Source organism: Mesoplodon densirostris, chromosome 7 (assembly GCF_025265405.1).
Source record: "Mesoplodon densirostris isolate mMesDen1 chromosome 7, mMesDen1 primary haplotype, whole genome shotgun sequence".
Lineage (NCBI taxonomy): Eukaryota > Metazoa > Chordata > Mammalia > Artiodactyla > Ziphiidae > Mesoplodon > Mesoplodon densirostris.
Genome location: NC_082667.1, coordinates 92,979,136 through 93,005,921, shown reverse-complemented (window position 1 = coordinate 93,005,921; position 26,786 = coordinate 92,979,136). Strand labels below are relative to the sequence as shown.

Sequence of the window (26,786 nt, the reverse complement as noted above, 5' to 3'; positions counted from 1 at the left end):
CTGTATAAATTTAAGGGTATAAAATGTGTATTGTTATTTATTTGACTCACATAGGAAAGCATGCATAGTAAAAAATACATGATTTCTTTATTTCTCTATCATTTCATTCAATATGCTTCTATTATCATGTATCCTGTCTGGCTTCTAAATAATTGTTGAGATACAAACTTGAGCATTGTATTTTTCTGTTTGGTAAAAATATTAAAATTTCTATATTTATACTATTTACTTTCATATATTGTTTATACAGTTGATTTTGGCAGTGCTGAATGTTCAATTCAGTTAACAGTCTGGTCAAGTCAGTAAAAATAATTGATGAAAATACTTATTCATTTAAATTGGTGTAACAAACAGGTTGACCAGTGACCAATGTATACGAAATAGAATTTTTCAATAAAATTTCTGAATGAAGCTGTGGAAAGCCCATATTATGTAATCAAAAGGACACTGGGCTTGGGATTACACAGGGCTGAATCTCTGTCATGTTGTTTATTAGACATGGACTTTAGAGAAATTTCTATCTGAGTTTCAGCATCCCCATTTATAAAAAGGAGGTAACAATAATAAACATACAATGCAGTGATAAAGAAGAAATAAGAAACTACATAGAAAATGTAAAATATTCATTTCCTTTCCTTCTCTTTATTCTAAAGAAGTGGTTGACCCTCATCAGAACTTGACAATATAGTTCTCTTTGTCCAAATAATGTAAGTCAGGCCCCCTTGATTATAAGAGTTTTTAGGGAAGAAAAATCATAATCACATGATAATAATGACAAATTAATTCATCACTTTAAAAATTAGTCCCAACAACACTCTTTCCTTCTTAGTACTAAAATCTACCTTTTTCCATCTTGCCAAGCTCTTTTTTTGTCAGTTATTTATAACAAATGAGGATATAGTGTTCATATATTGCAAAGTGAAACTGCAAATCTTGAAAAAGATGTGGACTTCAAGGCAAATTTTGAAAATGGCTTCAATCATTAGAGCATAGTTACTAACAAATGAAGATGTGATGAAGTGCCCAGAAACTCTGCAAGAATGTGGATGTTACATGATTGAACATATAGTGATTTGAAATCGAATATTGATAGAGGCCTTGGGAAGATTGCTGAATTCCTCAAGTATTTGGCAAAAAATTATTTTTTGTGATCTTTGTAGGTACAAAAGTAAAATATGGAGCATGGGGTGTCATGCTATCTTATAATTTTGTAGGAAAAAGATGCTAAAAAACCCTTCTGAGTAATTTTTTTTCTCAGAGTTATAGTTCTTGCAGAATTTTTAAGTTATGAGATTCAGATTTTAAAATGTAAAATTTCATTTTTTAAAGAATAAATATCAACCAAAATATTTTGTTTTCAACTCTGTGAAATTTTGTTCCTGTCTTATATAGAGTTGCTTTAAGTGAGTAATTTCTGGTACCAACTAAAGATAAAGAGGCCCCCTAAATGGGGTTCAAAATCAATATACATAATGATGTTACATTTCTATACACTAATAATGAACTATAAGAAAAATAAATTAATCAAACTATCTCATTTATAATTTCATTAAAATAAAATACCTAGTTAAAAAAAATTAACCAAGGAGGTAAAAGATCTATACAATGAAAGCTATAAGATACTGATGAAAAAACAAAAAAAAAAAAGAAGAAACAAAGAAGTGAAAAGATATTCTTTGTTCATAGATTGGAAAACTAATATTGTTGAAATGCCCATCATATGCAAAAAACCTACAGATTAAAATAAATCCCTGTCAAAACTCCTATGGCATTTTTCACAGAAATGGAACAAACAATCCTAAATTTGTATGAAACCACAAAACATCCTGAATAGCCAAAGCAATTTTGAGAAAGAAGAACAAAGCTGAAGGCATCACAGTCCCTGAGATCAAACTATAATACAAAACTATAGTAATCAAAACAATATGATAAAAGCATAAAAGCCAACTCATAGAATGATGGAATAGAAAAGAGAGCCCAGAAATAAACCCAGGTATATACAATCAATTCATTTATGACACAGGAGCCAAAAATATACAATGGGGAAAGGCAGCCTTTTCAATAAGTGATGTAGGGAAAATTGGACAGCTATATATATGCAAAAGAATGAAACTGAACCACTATCTTACACCACACACAAAAGGTAACCAAAAATGGATTAAAGACTTGAGTATAGTATAGTATAAAAATATATATGCAAAAGAATGAAACTGAACCACTATCTTACACCACACACAAAAGGTAACCAAAAATGGATTAAAGACTTGAGTATAGTATAGTATAAAAATCCTAGAAGAAAACATAGGAGGGTAAGCCCCCTGACATAGGTCTTGGAGACGATTTTTTTTTTTTTTTGGATCTGACTCCAAAAGCAAAGGGAACAAAAGCAAAAATAAACACATGGGATGACATAAAACTAAAAAAAAAAAACAAAACTTCTGCATAGCAAAAGAAACCATCAACAAACTTAAATGCAACCTACTGAATGGGAAAAATATTTGTAAATCATATATCTGATAAGGGGTTAATACCTAAACTATATAAAGAGCTCATAAAACTCAATAGCAAAAAAAAAATCTGATTAAAAAATGGGCAGAGGATCTGAATATTTTATTTCCAAGAAGCCATACAGATGGACAAAAGGTACATGAAAAGCTGTTCAAAACCACTAATCATCAGGGAAATATAAATCAAAACTGCAGTGAGATGTCTCTTCACACCTGTTAGAGTGGCTATTATCAAAAGACAAGAAATAACATTGGCAAGATGTAGAGAAAAGAGGGGCTTCCCTGGTGGCGCAGTGGTTGAGAGTCCACCTGCCAATGCAGGGGACATGTGTTCGTGTCCCAGTCTGGGAAGATCCCACATGCCATGGAGCGGCTGGGACTGTGAGCCATGGCTGCTAAGCCTGCACGTCTGGAGCCTGTGCTCCGCAATGGGAGAGGCCACAACAGTGAAAGGCTCACGTACCACCACCAAAAAAAAAAAAAAAGATGTAGAGAAAAGGAAACCCTTGTGAATTTTTGAAAAGAATGTAAATTGATGCAGCCACTATAAAAAAAAACAGTACAGAGGTGCCTCAATAAATTTAAAAATAGATCTACCATATGATCTAGCAATTCCACTCCTGGGTATTTATCTGATCAAAATGAAAACACTAATTCAAAAAGATATATGCACCTCCATGTTCATTGCAGCATTATTTACAATAGGTAAGACATAGAAACAGCCTAAGTGTCCATTGATGGATAAATGGATAAAGAAAGTATGGTACATATACACAAAGAAATATTACTCAGCCATAAAAAGAATGCATCTTGCCATTTGCAACAACATGGTAGGACCTTGAGGGCATTATGCTAAGTGAAATAAGTCAGACAGAAAGAAAATAAATACCATATGATCTCACTTACATGTGGAATCTATAAACAAACAAACAAAAGAAAGAAAGCTCATGGATATAGAGAACAGATTAGTGGTAGGATGAGGCGGGGGGTGGATGGTGAAATGGGTGATGGTGGTCAAAAAGTACAAATTTCTAGTAATAAAATGAAGTCATGGGGGTGTAATGTACAACCTGAGAACTATAGTTATTAACACTGTATTGCATATTTGAAAGTAGCTAGGAGAGTGGATCTTGAAAGTTCTCATCACAAGAAAAAAAATTGTAACTATATATGATGACATATGTTAATTGGACTATTGTGATGATCATTTTGCAATATATACAAATATCAAATCATTATATTGTACACTTGAAGTTAATAAAGTGTTATTTGTCAATTATACCTCAATAAAAAAAAAGAGACAGAGGTCCTTTAAAGATAGCAATGATACCTGGTGACCTTTTGCTTCATTGACAGAATTCATTTTTCCATTTATTGATTCCTCTCCCATTTCAAACCCTCAGATTCACATTTCCAAGTGCCACTCATCTTCCAGTTACCTTGTTGTCAGTTTGATGTCAATAAATCCCTGCAAACTGGTACTTAATGTTAACACACAATGATTTGAGGTGTTATCTCTCTCACAGGCATTTTCATTCTAAAGAGGATTCTTGAGGACAGGTCCACAAGACAAAATTGAATTTCATGCTTACTATCACCCAAGCATTGGGCTAATTGCTTTACATAAGCTATCTCTTAATTCTCACAATGATCCTGTGACATAATTTTTATTACCCCTCTTTACAGGTAAGATAATGCTTATTTTAACAAAGTCAACAGTGTCAGAGCCAGGCTGGGAATCCCTGGCTGTCTGAGTTTAAATCCTAGGTGAAATACTCTGCTATAGTATAGTTATTTGGAAGCAGAGACTACCTAGTAATTCCTTTATCATACTAGATTGCCACCTAGTTGCATTCTCTGGATTTGTTAACTTATACATCGTCCGGTTCCACAGTGGATTTGAGGCTGGTGACCTTGTCTACTCGTCTTAAATTAAGCTGAGATCAAAATATTTTCTATCTAAAGAAAATAAAAAACAAAAATTCTTTTTTTTTCTTTAATACTAAATGTCTCTGCTGGAGTTTTACAGCTCAGACGTAAGTACTAAAGGCCTCCTTTGCTCTATCCTAATTTAAACTTCACAGAGGAGTCACAGGGCTAGAGGAAATGCAGGGTTGCTTTAGCAACTTAGTTGCTAACTTGATTTAGCATCTGGAATAGAACCAGGGCCCTTAGTCATTCAGCGTCCATTGCTGTTTGAGTACTTTACTGAAATGAATAAATTATTTATTAGAGAGTGTACAAAGAGAGTGTTTAAAGTACAGTGAAGTATCTTACTCTCTTGTGTTTGTTGTGTGCCAGGTCATAAGCTTTGCTATAGTTCATTAATTATAAATTCACCTATATTCTATGATGATTCAAAACACACATGCAGACATAAAATATTAGCCTGTAAATCTTCATGTAATGCCTCTAATCCAGTTTCCTTGACACTTCTTATATAACCAATTATTATATTTTATTCTCCTTCACTTTAAGACTCAGGATACATTCAGCACTAGTATTCCCCATGAGTGTCATGGAGTCACCACAATTCTGTGATTGAACGAGGGACAGTAGAGGGATAGGGATGGGTAGGTTTGGAGAGCATGTTTGGGGGAACAGGACCTGTGTTTATGGTTTTGAATTTGTAGGGAGCCAGATATATCAGACTGGGCATTTATTTTGCCTGGGACTCAATCACACATAATTTTACAAGATTACCAAGGCAAAATGATACTAGGCTAGTAGAATTGAGAATAAGCTAAGGGTCTAGGCAGTAGAATAAGGAAAATGATAAAATGTTTTTGGCAAATAAATTTCTTAATTATTATGCTTTTTATCTAGATGCAGGTGGCTTTATATACTGTGGTGTTTCTCTTATTTTAAGTCAAGTTTGTTGGGACTGAGCTTGAATCTTTTAAGCTCTTCTTACACCTGTCTCAGGACTTATTAGAGATCTTTGCAAGTAACAGAGATGCCAAATAATGATTCTGGTTCTCTTCTCTTGAGGATATAAGTTCTTCTCTTTTTCAACCATTGAGCCTCTGGTGTTCCTGGGCATATAGAAGGTGCATTAAACTTTGAGTATTCTAGATCTTATATGTTTGAAAACTACAGCAATGCAGTCTTTAAATAGTCAATGAATCTTTTGCATCTAGGCAGTTAACTTAATCCTTACAAACATTTGGAGGTAAAAAGTGTGCACTGTAGATATTTTTAATTTCAAGTTGATCTGTTGAAATTGTGCCACATAAAAGCACAAATTCTGTCAGTAATTCACAGCTATTTAAACTGGTTGGTATCATAGAAACAGAACAACTATTTTTTGTTTGTTTTATTAGTTTTTTCCCCATATTGTTTATTATAGCAAAAGAAATCATGCTGTTCACACTGTAAACAATCTCCCTGAGAGGTCCCAACCAATCTCATAATCAATCCTGAGACAACTATGCTAATTATACCTAAAATTATAGTCTCCTGCCCAGACCCCTTTCCTAGATTTCAGACTTATATATGAAGTCTTGTGTAATATCTATACATACCTAATGCTTCATATATCCACAACTCAGTTAAATGTATTCTATTCTAAAACAATTTTATATCTTAGCCATACGCTTGCATTCAGATTCTGTTTGACAAGTGAACGAATGAGTGAATCAATTAATCAGCAAAAGCAATCATATATAAAGTGATCAAAATAATTTTAAATAGGCATATTAACATTTTACACATAATTTCTGAAGTAACAAAAATAAAATTGTAATTTTGAAATGAGTAGAAGGAAATATGCATTTAAAAAACTTCCATTAATTAAAAAAAAAAGCTCATGAAAGTGAAATGAGGGCAAATAAATCATAGAAAAAGCAGGGTAATTAGTATAAAATAAGGTAGTAGAAATAAATATAAATAGGCTAAATTTATTAGTTAAAAGATAGTGATGCATCTCCTAGAGTAAAGAAAATAAAAACAAAAGTAAACAAATGGGACTGAATTAAACTTAAAAGCTTTTGCACAGCAAAGAAAACCATAAACAAGACAAAAAGACAACCCTCAGAATGGGAGAAAATATTTGCAAATGAAGCAACTGACAAGGGATTAACCTCCAAAACATAGGATAGCTCATGCAGCTCAATATAAAAAAAATCAAATAAACAACCCAATCTAAAAAGGGTTGGAAGACCTAAATAGACATTTCTCCAAAGAAGACATACAGCTGGCCAAAAAGCACATGAAAAGATGCTCAACATCACTAATTATTAGAGAAATGCAAATAAAAACTACAATGAAGTATCACCTCACACCAGCTAGAATGGCCATCATCAAAAAATGTACAAACAATAAATGCTAGAGAGGGTGTGGAGAAACTACACTGTTGGTGGGAATGTAAATTGGTAGAGCCACTATGGAGAACAGTATGGAGTTTCCCTAAAAAAATTAAAAATAGAGCTACCATTTGATTTGATTCAGCAATCCCACTCCTGAGCATATATCTGGAGAAAATCATAATTCAAAAAGACATATGTACCCCAATATTCATTGTAGCACTATTTACAATAGCCAGGTCTTGGAAACAACCTAAATGTCCATCAACAGATGAATGGATAAAGAAGATGTAGTACATATACACAATGGCATATTACTCAGCCATAAAAAAGAACGAAATTGTGTCATTTGTAGAGATATGGATGGACCTAGAGTCTGACATACAGAGTGAAGTAAGTCAGAAAGAGAAAAACAAGTATTGTATATTAATGCTTATATGTGAAATCTAGAAAAATGGTACAAAGGAACCTATTTGCAGGGCAGGAATTGAGACACAAACGTAGAGAACAGATGTGTGGACATGGTGGGGTGGGGGGGTGGGATGAGTTGGGAGATTGGGATTGACATATATACATTACCATGTGTAAAACAGATAGTTAGTGGGAACCTGCTGTATAGCACAAGGAGCTCAGCTCAGTGCCCTGTGGTGGGACAGGGGAAGCGGGAGGAGGGAAGTCTAAGAGGGAGGGGATATATGTATACCTATAGCTGATTCACTTCATTGTACAGCAGAAACTAACACACCATTGTAAAGCAACTATATCCCAATTAAAAACAAAAAAAACAAAGATAGTAGGCACTCAGTAAGCATTCACTGAATGAAAAGCTAAGTACAATATTTGATATAATAAAATAAGCATTTTTTGAAAGGCTGATAATTCCATTGTTTAAAAAAAAACCTCTTGTTTGTGTTCATGGTATAAAAGTTTTAGTATAGCTTTATCCAAAATATAAATTATATGGTATAATATATACTAAAGACTGAAATTCTGGTTCTATGATCTATTAAAGATGAGAGCTTAAGGGTTTCACTTAATCTTTCTAAAGGTTAGATTCCTCATCAATACAACAGGGATGATAAATAATTGCTAACTCTCAGATATTTTGCAAAGATTACATGGTATAGTAAATGTGAAAATGTGATTCTTATATTGTAAAATGCTATATTCATATATATTTTTAACTACAACCTAACACATTGTACAAGAATTTTAAGTTCCACTTTGATGTAAACTTCTGAGATAATGCTTATGGACAAAATAGGATAAAAAATATTTAAAGTAAAATAGTAATTGATTTTTTATTTAAAAGTATCTATGGTGATAACCTCTAAACCTTAAAGTATTTCTGTATTTGGTTACAGGTTTTATGAGGCTTATTTTTACATTTTAAAAGAGCTTTTTTTAATAGTATAACCCTGAATTTCAAAATTTCTAAACTGATAGAAGTGAGTTTTTGGCAACCAGAATCATTTTCAGCAGATGTGCTTAACAGTCTAGAAATATATATATATATCCTGGTAGATAAATAACTACTTCAGTATCCAATCAAGATGTTTTTATTCACAGATGTTACTGACAGGAATTAATATTGCTCTCTTGGGAAGTAAACAGGGGAATTTAGAATATGAGTCAATCCTAGCTCTTGCTTTTATTCACAGAAAAACAAATGTGCATTGCACGTCCATTTGAGATCATGAGTAAACGGATTTTGGGACTATTTCTGAATATTATTTAATCTTCTCTGATGTCAAAACTGTTTACAATTTCATATAGTTGCCACTAAATCTTAGTAGCTGTAATACTTTGTAATAATATTTGAATATGATATTATGTGACTCAAATATCTGTCATAAATGTGAGTTGGTTCTGATAAACTAATTACAGGAGGCTAATAGAAACTGTCTAAAGCCTTATAAAACTCTTGTTAGAATCAGCATATTTATTCAGTTATTGAACATGCATTTACAGAATACTTACTAAATATCAGGTAGTGCACAAAGTATTAGAGATATAAATATGAGGTAGAAAGTTTCATACTCTTAAGGAACATATAATCTACTAGAAGAGATAAAAATATTAGTAAACTTTTACTTCCAACACTTTACTTCACTTAATAAAGCTCTGATAAAATAAAATAATAAACCAATTATGATTTGAAAGAAGGAAGTAAAATAAGAGTGGGGAACAAAGCAGCATCAAGCATCAGTTAACCAGGTATGCTGTGATGATCTACATGGCTATTTGGACTTGACAGAAATTTGGGTCTCAGATTCTAGTACATCTCAAGTTATTTACTCATTTCACAGTGCACAGTCTCATCCCACCAAAACAAAGGCAGCTGTTGAGGCTGTTGCTAACTGGTGCCAGACCAGGGATGCAATCACAAGGCCTCTCTCACTGAGTAGCCCTGGCTTATTCTTTCTACACTCACCCTGCCTCTTCAGCAAGAATTTTTGACTTGACTTCCCCAAGACATTTTCAAAGTTCTCCTTTTAATTGATCAAGCAAAGCATTAAAATTAATTCACTACTTCACAGTGTGATTGTGATCTCAACTAATAAATCCAATCATTCAGGTTACCGTTTGTTCTTTTGACAAAAATATAAAATATTCCATTTTATTCTTCCATACTGATTATGTAAATCGTGTTTCATTTATCTATTCTACAATTCACAACATCATTAGAGAAAAAGGTGAATGGTAAGAAAAGTTTTCTTACTATTGAATACATGGCTGATCTATATTTACTTCTTCTTGTTTATGATTTCTTTCTCAAAGTTTCTGAGAGTTGTGTATGGGTTAAAATCCTTGGCTAACTTATTTATGAATGTTATGCATATATTTACTCAACAAATAATTTTTGAGCTCCTACTCTGTGCCAGGCACTGTTCTAGGCATGGAGTTCAACACTGAACAAAAACTACAAAAAATCTGTCCTCATGGAATTTACATTCTAAATCAAGGAGACAGTGAATAAATGAGTAAGTAAAAGTGTGCAGTATATGGAAAGTGATGAGCATTATGGAGAGAAAGAAAGCAGAGAAAGAGGAAAGGAATTGTGGAGGTGCAATATCAAAAGAGGAAAATCAGGAAAATGTTTTACCAAGAATGTAAAATTTGAAGGAAGATATGAATGTGAGGGAGACATTCATATGCCAAGCATAAGAGGGATCAGGCACAGGGAATAGCAACTGAAAAGGCTTTGAGGCAGGACCATGTGTAGTTACTTGTGGAGCATCAGGGAGACCATGACTACATGTGAAAAAATAGGAGGGAGAATAGTAGATAAGGTCAGAGAGATTACATGGAGTCAAATGGTAAGGACTCTCTAACCCACTGTAAAGACTTTGGCTTTGACTCTGAATAAAATGGTGTATTAGACAGTTTGGGGTGCCATAACAAAATACCACAGACTGGGTGGCTTAAACAGAAATTTGTTTTCTCATGATGCTGGAGGCTAGAAGTCTGAGATCAGGGTGTCAGTATAGTTAGTTGGTTTCTGGTGAGAGCTTGCTTCCTGACTTGCACATGGCCATCGTCTCACTGTGTTGTCACAATGGGGAGAGAAAGAGTGAGCTCTCTAATATCTCTTCTTATAAGGGCAATAATCCCATTATGAGGATCCTACCCTCAGGGCCTTCTATACACCTAGTTACTTCCCAAAGGACCCATCTCCAAATACCATCACATCGAAAGTTGGGCTTCATATAAATTTGGGGGTAACTCACTTCATTCTTTAGCAGAAGTTTTTAGAGAGTTTTGGACAGAGGGGTGACATGATACAAATTAGTTTTAAGGAATCACTCTTAGCTAGTATGTTGAGAATAGATTGAAAAAACGTAAAGGCAAAATGAGGGAGCTTAGTTAAGAGGCTACTGCAAAAACCCAGGTAAGAAATGATGGTAGTTTATACTAGAGAACTATCAGTGGAGGGCATGAAAAATGGTCAGGTTTTGGATAAAATTTCAAGTAGGGCCAATAAAACTGATGGTTTCTATGTGAGGTGTGAGAGAAAGTGAGAAGTTAAGAATGACTCTAAGGCTGATGAATTGTAAGAAATGAAATTGCTATTAATTGAGATGGAAAAGACCTCAGATTTGGGGAAGATATAACCAGGAGTTCAATTTTAGTCATGGTTAAGCTTGAGGTGCCTATTAGCCATCCAAATGGAAATTTTGAATAGACAGTTGAATATACAACCCAGATTCCTGGTTGGAAACATATGTTTGGGAGACATCAGTACTTAAGGATCATTGTGAGGTGAAACCTAAGGGAGTGAGTGTTCATTAAGGAAAGAAGTTCAAAGACAAACACTTACTTGGGGGACTGCAAGATTAAGAGTTTGAGAAAATGGGGCAAAGTCAGCATAGGAGATTACGAAGTAAGGTAAGGGGAAAGCAAGAGTGTGTGGAGTCTTGCAAGAAAGTATTTTATAAAGGAAAGAGTGACCAATATGAAGACTGAAAATAATCCAAATGCCATCAACTGAGGAATGGGTAAACAGAATGGGGCATATCTGCACAGGAATACTGTTCAGCAATATAAAATAACAAACTACTGAAAAATGCCACAATACGGATGAAATGTAAAGACATATTAAGCCAAATAAAAGAAGACAAACTCACACACACACACATGGTTGCACATTGTATGATTCCAGTAAAATAAAATTTTTAGAAAAAATAAAATTATAGAGACAGAAAATAGATCAGTTATTGGGGACATGGGCAGACATGCCTTTTTGAAATAATGGAAGTTCTAAGACTGGGTTGTGGTGATAGTGACACAACTGTATTAAATACATGAAAACTCATTAACCTGTACACTTAAAATAGGTGAATTTCCTGGGATATAAATTGGATCTCAATAAATCTGTTAAAAAGATAAAGAAAAAGACAGAGAAGTAGGGCAGAGAAACAGAAAGAGACAGAGAGACCACACTGGAGTTGAATTGGATAGTGCATGTACAGACAGAGCTTTTGAAGAGTTCGTTATGGAGAGGAGCAGGGAAATGAGGTAGTAGCTGAAAGAGGACAGGAGTTAGGAGACATTTGCTTTGCTTTGTTTTGTCTTTAGATGAAGTAGGGGACAATATGGTTGCACCCTGTTGGGAATAACACAGAAGAAAGTAAACAATCTCTGGTAAAAATGTAGAAGAGAGGAAAGAGAATTACTGAAGTGATTCTTTAAGTAGATAAAAAAGAATGAACTACAGTGCACAAGTTGAGGGATTGGCCTTAGAAGTACAGCAATGCATCTATACTCAAAAAGAGAAGTTAGAGTGTGAATACACCTGTTAGTGAGTGTGTGATTTGGTGATGAAGGCTTGTGGAAGTTATCTTCTAATTGTTTTCCTTTTACAATGAAATGGTTATCAGCTGAAAGTGAGGATGGGAGAAAAATTGAATGATGGGAGACAATGAAAGTTTGATAAAATTACAGTGAAAGGACTAGGTTTGTTTTTTTTTCCCCCTTAATTTCTGGTCAGCATAAGTGCACTTGAAATTCATAGTTTATATTTTAAATTTAGACTAGTCTGCATAACTCTTTATTTTTTTCTACAGTCATATTAAGCTGAGTAGTTTCAGGCATGCAGTAGGCTGAAAAATGGATTTACATAGGGATCAGGGTTTTGCTGACTGTCGAGTCAGTGTGATGAAGCAAAGAGAGATGAAGAAAGCAAGGCTCTATGCAAGAAAATGATAATGATTGAAGGAGAAAAGTAAGGATCAAAGGAGGGGAAGAAGACTGAAAAGGAGGTAGGATCAATTATTTGTAGATTTCAATGAGGTTAAAGGATTCCTGGAATAAGGGTACTATAAGCAGTGTGCAGAAGATAGTTCATGCTAGTTAGAGAATAGATGCTTGCAAATGTGGTAATTATGAGATTGTAGCTGTTGGTGATAACGGATAAGTGGCTGAGATTGGTTGTAAAACAAGACCATAGGAATAAAAAAAAAGAAGGTAAAATCTTCAGGAAATGAAGAAGAATAACAACAACAAGAAAGTGTAGAGTTTGATGACTTGAAATTTTAAAAATGTAGGGGTCTTTTTTTGTAAGGAGGAAGAAAGAAGAATGGGCAATGAGGAGAAGGGAGGATATATGTTCCAATCTCACACTGCATGGCATGTACAATTTGGTAGAATAAACAGTCATAACTTTAAAGAGCTGCAGTGGAAACCATGTCTTCAGGGATTTCAATTGGAGACAGAATGTAAATGCCATGTTCAACAAAAAAGCTAAAGATATGCTATAGGATTTGGCTGATCAGAGGATAACTACCCATCTGGTAAGTGTTAAACATTGGTCTAGACGCTGAGCTACTCCTGTTATTCTGTTTCATGCGTGTGTCCCCCAAAACTTTGCTGTGCTAACACTGATGTTTGAGTAGATCATTCGGCATAATACTTCAACATGAGTACCTAGTAGAATATAACCTCTCCTACAATTTTAAATTATATAATCAGTCTAATATTTCTTATGACATGTATACAAAAGCAATCAGCTGGCTTTGCTCTTGCTGACTTTATTCTTGTTGATCTCAATCAGATATCACATTTTTATTTATTTAATCAATTATTAATACATATTCTTAGCTTATTGTGTATGCAATTCTCTATACTATTTTTTCCCATTAGAAAGCTTCTGTATATAGTTTTCTCTGCCAATTGGATAATTTGTCTATCTGTAATCTTGCAGCTTTGTTTCTTATATTATCCTCTCTCATTTCATTTTTTAACACATGTTCCAACAACTTTGCATTATAGATTGTACCTCAGAAAAATCTGACTTTTTCTCCACAGGGGTCACTGCATATTGCTAACCCTTGTAAGCCTGGTGATGAACAGCTTCATCCTCTGTAGAGCCTGTTGCTTTCTCATCCTCCTTCTTCTCCTCCTCCTTTCTCTCCTCCCCCTCCTCCATCTTCCCCTCCTTTTTTTTATCTCTAACACTTATTTATCTAATACTTCTCTTCATACAAATCTAATGACCCAACATTAGACATAACATGTATTAATTCTATAGGAGTCTCCTAAACCTACTAAAATCCTTTTTTTAAAAAAGGTAAAACAGGGCTTCCCTGGTGGTACAGTGGTTGAGAGTCCGCCTGCCGGTGCAGGGGACACGGGTTCAAGCCCTGGTCCGGGAAGATCCTGCATGCTGTGGAGCGGCTGTGCCCGTGAGCCATGGCCGCTGAGCCTGTGCATTCAGAGCCTGTGCTCTGCAATGGGAGAGGCCACAACAGTGAGAGGCCCACGTACCACAAAAAGAAAAAAAAAAGGTAAGACTAGATATGTTTCCTGTAAAGTTCACTAACTGCTCACAAAAGGATTGGAGTGACTGAATTGACATATAAGAATTAGGTTGGTACAACTCAGAAATTATTCCTCATAGTGATTCCTCTGAGTTTCAAAGCAGAATGTTTTCAAAAAATATTTTCCTGTTGAAACATAGTTTACTTTTCTTTCAATTAAAAAGAAAGTTAGGAGGGTAAGATAAAGATGAGAAATTTTAAGAAAACTGATTGAGGTCTAATCATAATTTATGATAAGAATTATCTATGGTAGAACAAAACTGAGCCCAAACACTACACTAATAATACAACCTAGAAAAAAATATGGCTTTCACTCTAAACAAAGAAGAAAAATTGGTTGAGGTAGCAGGATCCTGAATTCTGTTTACAGTTGTTAACTCTAAAATCTTCATAATTTCTCAGGTAGAAATAGTTGTTTGATTCTCTCTCTCTCTCTCTCTCTCTCTCTCTCTCTCTCTCTCTCTAATTGATGTTGCCCTTTCTTAAATTGTATTATAGGAAAACTATACTGAGGTACAAAGAGGCACTCATCTCAAATTATAGGACTCAAACATAATGGGTATATTTTTCTGTGAGTTGGCAAAAGGTAAGATAATTAACCTGAGCACAGTTTACTATTCTGTTACTCCAAACCCCAAGAAGTACTTACCTATTACCATGATTTTTACAAACAAAAGCTCAAGTAGCAAGAAAAGAACAAGTAAATTATAGTTTTGTATGAACAAAAAAATTTCTTAGTAGTTTTTGTTCCAGTGTGAAAAATTACGCCATAAACAACCCAGTTTCCAGCTTATCTTCTAAAACAAGATGCACAGTGGTATTTAGTTAACTCAACTCTGACATTCCAAATAATTTTGAATAGTTTTTACTCTTTCAGCTTATCACTTTCCTTGTGCTTCAAGCAGTATATTCCTCACTGGTGGCAGGCAGAGACATAACCAGGACAGTCAACACTTAGAAAGACAATGAAACGATCTTATCAGAGGAGCTAAGTCTCCTACCCTATGGCATTTAGACTATATGGTCTTTAATTACTCATCTGGTACTCTGATACATGTCACAAAAACCATGCACATTTCACCTGAATATTCCCCAGTCAATATCCTGTCTAAAAGAATGAACATATAGTAAAAGAGAGCAGCAGCAATAGAGAATGGGATCCGACTGTACCTGGTGAATGAGGCGGAGGAGAGCACATCAGAACAACCCCCTGGCCTTCCCTCACAGAGACTGCACTTCTTGTCCGGCCACTAAAATTTCCCAGATCTGTCAACATAACACAGCATTTAGATACAAGGCAAAAAGGGGTTTAAAGAATTACTATTTTGTAACTTATACATACTTTTCTATCATTATCCAGTGAAGGTTTCATTTTGTTTGTCAAGCAGTGATAGGAAGGCTTTGACAATAAATCTCTACCATACAATTTTAAATACCACAATTTTCAGATTATATGTACACTCCTACTTTCTGTGTATAGTGCATACAAGTTGCCAGTGTAGGAATAAATTAAACAATACCTTTATAACACAATAAGTAGTTATTTTACAGCTTTATAATACTTTCTGCATATTAATTTTTCTACCACCTATTGAACCCCTTGATACACAGTAAGAACAGAAATAGAAGTGGTTGGAGTGCCTGGTGTCCAACCTGCTGCTTCATTATCTGTCGTGCTAGGAATGGTGTGTAAAGCCAAACATGAATTTGCCAAATTGGAAAGACTTGTGCACTCAAGCAAAATATAATGAAGATATAAGGTGTTCTTTTCTATAAATGTGAGTTTAAAAAATCATGTTACTTTTATTTTATGGAAGCCTGGAATAGTGTGTACAAATTAATTATACTCATCCATTTTGATTACTCTAGAGGTATTATAGTTATCGAAACACTCACTTGTATGTATGAAGGATTGGGGTTCAATTGTCTTCCCTTAAATTATGTTGCATTTGCACAATTTAAAATATTTTCCTAAAAATAAAGTGGCCTTAAAAAAAGAATGATAGGCATTATTTGTATTTCTTTTATCATTTATTAATCTATTCATAATTCAATACATATGTAGCTTTCCTTTTTTCTTGGGCTAGGCTGATCAAAGAAATGATTTTTAGTTTCTGGGAAATGGTAGGGGCTCAATATTTTTATAAATAAGCATTGTCCTAGAATTCCCAGTTTGTAAAACCATGTTCTCCTAGTGAGAAATGTTTCTTGAAAATGTTCTGCCTTTCCTGTCATTATTTACCAACCATAAAAGAGATTTTTTCAAACTTTTCATCATTTCATGCTAAAATAGTATATTTCATAGTAATACAACGTAGATCTTAAAATTTAATGTCTGTTAAACTGACGAATGATGAAAGTAAGCAGTTAATAAAATATACTGAATGGATATGAAAGAGATAAATCATTAACTTTAATATTATAAGAGGGATCGTATAACTTACTTTTTTTGAGATATAGGTTACGATTTACTTATTTGCTGAATTTACAATCAAACCCCTTAAAATACATTCAAAATCATTAAGGACTAATAAACAGTAAGGGCATAATGAATAAAAAGAGAGGAATTCATTATTAAAGAAAGTGTTTAGGATTTTACACACAATTCTGCATTTCACTGTAGTTAAGTGTATAATAGTTAATATAAATAAAAGATGAACAAAGTGTCAATACAAAAGAGAAAGAATAATTCTACTTTTACTTTTTTTGGTGGCTTGAAAAACAAACACACTAACTTCTAATAAAAGTCAAGTTCATTTGTTTTCAAATTTATATGATTCATGGCTTTAAACTAATGTGCATTGACATTTAGAGATAGAGGCTGCCTTTTTTTCCAACAAATGACCTCAGTCTGATAACAAAGCATGGCAAGGTTTCCCATTTGACTTCCTTTGACTACTCTTAGAAACACAGCATAGTAAGGGTGTGGTTGCGGTGGGGCTGTTATATCTCTTTAGAGATTATATGGTTTTATTGTCCTCTTTTCATCTTCATTGAATTTATAAATTCTGAAAGGTTATTTGGTTATCAATTTATTTTAACTGAGTTTCTTAAATATTTTCTGAAAAGTATATATGTAGCTTCCAATATATTTACTACAAGTTTATACTGTGCTTATTATGATATTTCAAATCAACCTATCATAGTTAAAAAATATTTTAATAGCAAACGGTCCTAAATGAAGTCCTATTTCTGATAAATTGAAGTACAGGCATGGTCTAGAAATTAGACACACAAAAAAGAAAAGAAGATTGTACAATAATTATGACCTGAATTGTGTTTTGAGATCACAATGACCCAAAAGATAACACTCAGCTCTAAATGCTTTATTTTGTATCATCAGTTAATACAGGTACAATTAACATTTTCTCATGGAATTTTCTCTGTGTCATTATTTCCTAGGAGCTGTAGCACCAGCAGTACAAAGGTAAATGGATTTTCTTCAACTGTGAATAGATTTTTTTTTTCATAAAGACATATAGAGAAATACTAAAAAGAAGCCTGCACTTTGAAGGAGAGTGTGTTTTCCTCATTTAAATCCTTCCTCTTAGGAAAAAGAAAAAGGGTAAAACACTATTATTTATAATGTAAAAGTGGTCCTCGTATCAGGCAACATTCTGGTTGATCTGAGACCAGATTGATGTGAAAAAATTCTTGGTTGGAGTGGGGATGGAAACTAGAGAGAATAGTCTGAATAAAAATACAGTCAGTTATTTTGATCTCACTGTGAACAGAAAGCAGTTGGTTTCTTTGGAAGTACTCATCATAGAACTTAGTTTGAGTGTTTATCACATTATTTTAGTAAACATTCTATTATATCTAGGAGAGAAATGAAAATAAAAAGAACAAGAGATTTTATGGATGTGACTTTGATTATTTTTTGTCACCTACAGAAGGGAAAAAATACCTGTTCTTATGTTCTATTTTTGATCTTTAAGAGAAAAAAATGAGTAAAAATAAAAATCTTAATACAAGGACTCTAAAACTCAGTTTCAAAGTATATACTGAAGTAAACTTCTTTCTGGACTTAATATAAAACACATGGACAAATGGACAAGTAATAATCTGGAGGAGAAATTTTATGATCAAGAATCCCAGGGCCTCAGGCCTTATCTTTTCTCTGACCCTTTTTCAAAGTTCAGAAACTCATGCAGAGTTTGAGAGTGGAGCTTTAACTAGAACTGTGGTTTACAGAATTATTACACCTATTCATCCTAGGTAAACCATATAAAGAAAAAGAGGTATACGATTAATGATGTGACTGAGAGCCTTACATGAAAATATAGAGTTGGAATGTGTGATTGGAAGCATATTGACCATACATAAGACAAATCATTTCCTTTATTCATTTAACAAATATTTTTTTTTCAATACAAACTGTACACCAAATACTATGTTAGGTACTGATGATGCAGAAAAACTGTAAAGGAAGGATGTATATAAATGAACTAATCATACTTACTTGGGCCAACTGTCCATAGACCCAGCTCAGATGAGTCTATGCCACCAAATAGATGCATAAGTCCAAACTATCACTGCTTCAGCTTGTCACAGCCATACTTATGGGTAACTAGTAAATACCATGTGCATGTACCATATAACACTTCATGCTATTCCCCTAAATGTATGTTGCAAACATACGCACACCAGCACATACACATACATACACTGCACATACACTTTGGGACACTTCCTTCCTTCCTTCCTCAAACCTTCTTGCCTACCTGACTGCTTTTCTGATTTCCATCTTTTCTTTTCTTTCCTTCATTATTCCACAAAGGGTTTGAGGTAGCTTCAAAATATATGTATATAATACAAAATGTAAAATTGGTAGTTGACAAATTCCAGGTGAAGGCAAAATGGGTATGGCAAAAATCCTGTAGCATAACATGAGGACTTAAGAAAATATGTCATAGACTTCTTTTGTAAATTATTGGAAGTTGGCCATAAAATTTGACTCATAAACTTAAGAGGGTCAAAACAAACATGGATATGTCCCCAGTCTTAGAATTCATGATTATTTTAAGATCAAAACTTTCTAGTAACTCAGGAGAAGTACAGTGCCACTGGATATTAAGGTCCAAGAGGGATTTCTTCTGCAAGACTTCATAAAGATCACAGTGGGTGGTATAGTAGGCTGAGCAAGTTTTCAAGTCAATTAGAAATGTTTCATCACCCAGTGAAACACTTTAAGTAGGTGTAGTGTGAGCTACACACACACACACACACACACACACACACAAATATTTCAGAAATTATTCCCTAGAATGGTGAATTATTTTAAAGTGTTGGAGAGTGACAGGGGTTTTGGATACTAATTTTATGATTATGTATGCTAAATATAAGAGATTGGTTAGTTATTGTGGAGAAGTGAGGGAAAATGGTCAAGGCAAGAAGATAATCTTATAATTAGGAATTAAGTGCTGAGGTTCACCTTTCTTCTGGTTTTTAATTTCCTAGTCTTAGATCTGTTCTGAATAAATGGCAATCCTTGGCTTATGGGAGTCATGCATTTGGAAGAAGGAATGGAAATGGGGTGATCATTTTGAATTGCACTTGGTTATACATTCAACCTATAGGTGGGGCCATAACTTTTAGACTGTCAATGCTCCAGACATTCTCAATTAATTCTCTAATGTTAAAAGTGCTATGACTATAGAGATAATTCATTATACTTCAAAAATTCTTAAAGTTGAGTTTGAATTTTTACAAAAAGTGAAACCATTGAAAAAGACAAAACACTTTAGACCAGGTGTCAGACACTAGCTTTATCAAATATTACTAACTTTTGGGTATCAGATTCATATATAAGATTGTTAAGACTGAGGAACTAAGATGAGTGATATATTTGAGTTGACTCATGGATTTAACTTCTATGATTTCCACAAAAATGACTGATAGATTGCATATTGAAGTCTTTCATCAGTTTTGTTCTTGTTCCTATTATTGTTCCTATTATTGTTCCTATTATTTTTCCTATTATCTTGTTCCAATAATCTGATAATTCAGATTATTGTCAGATTTTTTGTGTATTCAATGTAAATATCCTGTAATAAAAATCGGTCAGACCTCATTCAGAAACTATCTTTGACATTGTAAAATGTTAAAAATATAAGGGCAAATAAAAGAATGGATGGATAATAACACTAGCTACTAGCATACTACTGTATGCCAAGTTTCCTGGAAATGAAATAGTAATTTCTCTGTTTTAAAGGTTACTAAATGTATGTGAAAAGCAAATAAACACTTGACTTTGGTCATACAGTTAATAAGTAGATTTGAGTTGGCAAATCAAACTCAATTTTGTTGTTTTTAAAAAACGTATTAAGAAAAAAGCAATTCAATATTTGGAAGTTAAAACCAACCAATAGTTGGTTTTAGGAATTTAAAAATAATCTTCATAAGCAACTCTTATTAAAAATCATTTTCTGACAGATAAAGATATAGAGATGAGAAAATTAGTGAAAATGGATAAAATAATTCATACATTTATTTTGAGAGATAACTAAATTAGCATTTTAATACATAGCTATTTGTTTGCATGAAAAGTCTTTCGTAAGATACTCTACAACAAACAAGATTCTTAATAATAGTTTAAAATTAAACTAAAATAAAAATCAAAATTTAAAATAAAAATTTGATTATTGAATGGTACCTTGACCAAAAGCCATAGAAACATGAAGCTTTGTGGGTTTTTATTGGCAAGTGTGAGTTCATGAGCTTGTGATCAATTTGTAAGCAGATTGGGCAGGGCTTATTATCCCCAGTTATTGATGAGGACATTGTCATTCACTAAGGTCAAGTAATAAGAATAAAAACTCACAGCCAATAAGGATTTGGGCATCCAAGATGACAAATTCATTTTGGGGACTAGCATGATTTTAATCTAGAGGTGTTCTGATACTCTTAATTTAGAATATTTTGATCAATGTGATTTTTAAAAACATTTTCTTATTATATCACATGAAGTAATTCTTTAATATATTTGTTATAAGTCATCTGTAAATGGGACAGCTTATCACCTTTTGAAAATGTTTATTATTTAATAGAATTAGTCTTTTGAGAATATCAATGGAGCTAATTAAAAGTATCTCACAAAATACAGCCCCATCTATTACATGGAGATAAGAATTGAATTAAGATACAGCTGGAGACATGGTGAGGTAACTCTACAAGAGACCTGTACATTTTATAATAATGAAATTTTCCTCATTCCCATTCTTTCTTTGGTTATATATAACAGGTCAGGAATCTCTTGCTATGAATTACAATTTTCACTTTACATATTATCACACCCAAATCATCCAGCCAAAGTGTTCACTGATTAAGAGGAAACCAAAGCACACCTGTGTATGTGTGTTTTGAAAGAGATGATTTTAACTACATTATAAGTGAAATAGTAAATTGAAAATGCTTTTGTAAAGAGATAAATTATCCAAAGAATGTGATAAAAATGTTTTTGATATTAGGTCCTTTCTTTGGTATCTTGATGTATGTTATAAAAAGCCACTTCAACTGTGAATAATATATATGGTGAAATAATCTCAAATGTTAAAGTTGTATATAAATTTATTTAACTAATGTGATGATAGTCTATGAACCCTGGCAGAGGATTTTGTACATTTGACTTAATTTTCTCCACTCTGGGTAAACAATTACATAAATAATCCTTATTTGCTTGCTTCTAAGTTTACAATTTTTCCAAACTCAAATTAGTCTTAATTCATTCTCAGGAAATTATAAGGCTAAACATTAGAAACTTATGTATACAACGGAAGTAATAGAGCATGTGTAGGGATTTTCAATAGACCAATAGAGATTGGGCCTGTGTGTCACTTAGTAAAACCAGCAAGTCATTTAGTACATACATTAATTACTAAAACTATTAGATCTTTTTATTGTCTCTCAAAAATTTCAGCCCAACTATCCTCTTCAGCTATTTTGAATTTTATAATATTTAAATAGATAATCACTTCCTCATCTACAACCATGACTCCTTACACCTTTCTCCTTCCATTTTATTCAAGTACAACTTCAACTTTGGTTAAATTGAACTGTCTTCCTATTCTTCTCTGGGCAAGGGAATGTGAGTGGAAAAAACATCAACAATGATGACTAGTCTTGCTCTAAATTTATGACCATTAATCTCAGACAAGCCCTTTGTTCTGCCTAGTAATTCCAGTACATTTATGGAGTCCATTTTCTCTTAATCCTCTAGACAATAGGTTTACAATTACTCTCTTTCAAAACAACTTCCTGCCCCTTCCCCCACTTCCCCCTTATAATTCCTGAAGAAAATAGAAGTAATCTAAAAACTGCATATATGTATTCCATCCACGGGGGCACTGCAGTGTGTGCCACATATTTCCCTTCAATGAAGGACTTGTCTGAACTGTTGGGAGTTACATTGACAGACATCTTCCAGCTCTCAGATCCCTCACGGACTGCTTTTGCTACAGAGAATCAGCTCATCTGAGGTTATATCCCTTCCTTGGGTAGCACAACAGCCAACAGCCAACAGTTGCTCGATGAGTGCACTGACCACCTCAGCCCAACTCCAGACAATACTGACAAACCATTCTAGATTTTGACATACTCCTTAGTGTTAGCTGGGGCTGTTGCTGGGCCTGTATCACAGCTTAAATTATTCTCTTCCCACATCTGCTCCTTCCTCCTTCCTTCCGGTGGGTGATTCCAAAGGCACTTCTTAAAATTATCATCTACACTTAACTCCATCTCACCAAGTCTGATTCCCAGGGAAGCCAATCTGTAACACTACCACAATAGCTATTGATTTATCTGTATCTATATTGTGTCCCATCTTCTTATCGTAACTATCTGTGATCTAATCAAAGACCCATCTCCCCTTCAGACATCATGAGTAACATTCATACGGGTATTGCTACAAAGTTGACCAAAAAAAAAAGGTGGAAGGAAAAATTGTATCTCTTTGACCCCATTTTTCCTTCTAGGTACAACACATTTTGTTCACCCCTTCCGCAAAAGAAAAAAAAAAAAAACACAAACAAAGAAAAACTCCCATTTTTTTTTAAGCTTCTCAAATCAACCTGTCTCTCTACCACTGTCCAAATGTTACTGTAAAAGTAATGACCTCAACACTGTTTCATTTAATGATCAATTGCTCAGTTCTCACCTATTTGACCTATATTCAGTAGTATTGATAGAGTTGATCACACTTTTCTTCTGAAAACAATTTCTTCACTTGCATTTCTCCTCCTTCACTGTGCCCTCCCCTTCACTTTCATTAGCTTGGTCTTCCTCATCTTCCCAATATCTAGACATTTCATGGCCCCTCCTTGGATCTTTTCATTTCTCAGTCCATACCATTCCCAAGTTTATCTTACCTAGCCCTTGTATTTAAAAATCATGTATAAACCAAAAAATTACCAAACTTATTCCTGCCTGGACACCTCCCTTGAATGGCAGCACACACACACGCACACACACACACACACACACACACACAATTTGACATTACATCTAAATGTTTAATAAGCATTGCAAACATAACACATCTTATTGGGACTCCCATTTTCACCTGTCAAGCTATCATTGCCATAATATTTCCCATCAGAGTAAATAATCATTCCATTCTTCCAGTTATTAAAAGAAAATACAAAAATAATCTGTAATTCAATATGTCTCTCACACCCTACATACAATTCATGAGCAAGTCCTATTGATATTATTTCATAATATATCCAGAATCCAACAACATCTAACTTCTTCTACAGCTTTCATCTAGGCCTCTCTCACCTTGACTGTTGTGATATCACCTTACTGGTGTCACTGCTCCTTCCTTTGCTCTCTTTCTATTTATTAGCACTGTAGCCAGAGCTGGTTATTTGTAAATAAAGTTATATATACCAAATGCTTTAAATGGCTTTTTATCTCACTAAGAGGAAAAGTAAAACTTTTGAGACTTACACTGTCCTACAGGCCCTAGACTATCTAGACTTTGTTTCCTCTTTGATGTCATCTCTTACAACTACATACATCTTCCCTCCCTCTATTCTAGCACAGTAGCTTCCTTGCCTTTTATCAAATATATCAAGTATTATCCTGCCTCAGAGCCTTTGTACTTGTTTCTTCCTCCATCTAGAACACTTTCCCCCCAGATATAATAATGACTGTCATCTTTCCCTCTTTAGGTTTTTATTTTAATATCACCTTCATGGAGAGATCTTTCCTGGATAACTTATCAAAAAGTATGACTTCCATGCGCCTCTACATATCCTTTATTCCATTTCCCTAAAAAAAAAAAATTTAGCACTTATCTACTAACAAACTGTTTATTTGTTTTGTCTATTGTGTCCCCCACACAGAGAATTTATGATCTATGAGAGCAGGGATTTTTGTTTGCTATGTTCATTGTAATATTCTTAGGCCCTTGCCCTAGCTGTTCTCTCTGCCTGAACTACTCTCCCTCTAGAGTAGAATCCTAAAAATATATTTTAAAATATTGCTATAAAAAATGAGATTTTTGAAAGCAAAAGACCAAGGTTCAAATTCTAGTATCCCTATTTATTAATGGCCTCCTTGGGCAAGTTATTTTACTTCACTATGCTTTACTTCCCAGGCAAGATGAGATACTTAATTATATATGTGTTATAAGATTACTGTGAAAAATTCCCTGACATATAAAAGTATGTTACATAACTGACCAATTAAAAAGCACTTAATCAAGAGTATTTCCCTCTTTAGATTTCAGAGATATATCTTATCAACTTCTAACTATAAACCTAAATATTTCTTTTCTAAATACTTTGAGCTATAGTGTAAGAGGTTCTCAAATTCTAATATTTGAGGACAATCTACAAAGTTATATAAATTAAAAGAGGAAATAACACTCACTAAGTAAAAGAGGCAGCTGAGTGGAGCCAAATTTAAACAAGCTACTTCTCTGTTCATATCTCAGCTTCTTAATCTGTGAAATGAAGGCTAAAAAAACTATCTCATAAAATTTTTTAAGACTTAAATATAATAATGTATATACAGCAATTAATATAACACATGGCACAACACAATAAATTAAAGCAATTATAACTGTTATTATTCTTATTATAAAAAACACTGTTGTGAGAATCATGAGATTAATGCTAAACTTAACCCTTCTACTATTTAGCTATGAAATTTGAAATAATAGTTTAACCTTCCTGTGTTTTCTTCTTCATCTATAAATCAGGGATTTTGGTCACTCAAGAGAAATAAGCTTAAATGACTGTGCAGTTGAAAGTATAAGATATTTAAAGAACAACTATTGATGATAAAGAACATAAGACTTGCAGAAAATATCTTCTACAAATAAAAATTAAAGAAGTAAACAAGACAGGTAGGAGAGGTGAGACATGGTGTAGTCAAGACTTATACCAAAACCTACCCCAGCACTACCCACCAGCAGCTGGCAGCCTCTGCACAAATCAGGGCTTGGCAACCAATGGGACCAAGGGCCAGCCATGCCTACCTACCAGGCTACCCACATAGTTATCTTGCCACAACAGCAGGGCAACCCTAGAGCATATAGTTCTGGTTACCAGAATGAGTTCACTGCCAGGAAGCATAAGACATCTCCTATAAAAGGCTACTTTTCCAAGTCTGGTAATATAGACAACCTACCAAATACAAAGAAATAAAAACAGAAAATTAGGCAAAATGAGGTGACAGAAGAATATGTTCCTAATAAAGAAGAAGATAAACCTCAGAAGAAGAAATAAGTGAAACAGAGATAAGCAATCTATCTAATAAAAAGTGCAAGGTAATGATCATAAAGATGTTCAAAGAACTCAGGAGAAGTTTGGATGAACAGAGTGAGAAGTTAGAAATTTTTAACAAAGAGCAAGAAAACATAAAGAAAAAACCAAGCATAGTTTGGTTTTACCTTTGCTTGGTACTATTTACCAAACGTAGGTAAATAATACAATAAATGAAAGCAAAAATACACTGGAAGGTATCAACAGTAGATTAGATGATAAAGAGAAACAGATCAGTGGGCTAGAAGACAGAGCAGTGGAAATCACTGTGGTGAACAGAGAAAGGCAAAATAATAAAATGAAATAAAGACAGTTTAAGAGACACTGCAACAACATCAAGCATGTTAATGTCCACATTATAGGGTTCCCAGGAGGAGAAGAGAGAAAGAAATGGTCAGAGAACACATTTGAAGACATCATAGCTGAAACTTCCTTAATCTGGGAAAGGAAATAAATATCCAGGTCCAGGAAACAGAGTTTCAAACAAGATTAAACAAAGAGGACCAGACCAAGACTCATTGTGATTAAAGTAGCAAAAATTAAAGATAAAGAGAAAATATTCTAAAGAGCAACAAGTTATGAACAAGGGAACACCCATGAAGCTATCAGCTGACTTTTCAGCAGAAACTCTGCAGTCAATATGGGAGTGTGTTACTATCAATTTCTCCCTTTATGTCTGTTAATATTTGTTTTATGTATTTAGGTTCTCCTATATTGGGTTCATATATATTTACAATTGTTATATCTTCTATAGTAACACAACAGTAAAAGGGGATTTTAACACACCACTTACATCATTGGACAGAAAATCCAGACTGAAAATCCATAAGGAAACACTGGCCTTAAAGGACATATTAGACCAGATGGTCTTTATATATCTATATC

At 33.8% G+C, this 26,786-nt stretch overlaps 1 protein-coding gene across 1 annotated transcript in view; it reads right to left on the bottom strand.

Moving 5' to 3' along the window:
• Positions 1 to 26,786, bottom strand: part of CNTN5 (contactin 5) — a 586,668-nt gene that overhangs the window by 462,353 nt on the left and 97,529 nt on the right. Inside the window, exon 5 of the mRNA XM_060105234.1 lies at positions 15,301 to 15,396. Coding sequence (XP_059961217.1) covers positions 15,301 to 15,396 — 96 coding nt within the window. The remainder of the gene's footprint in view (positions 1 to 15,300; positions 15,397 to 26,786) is intronic.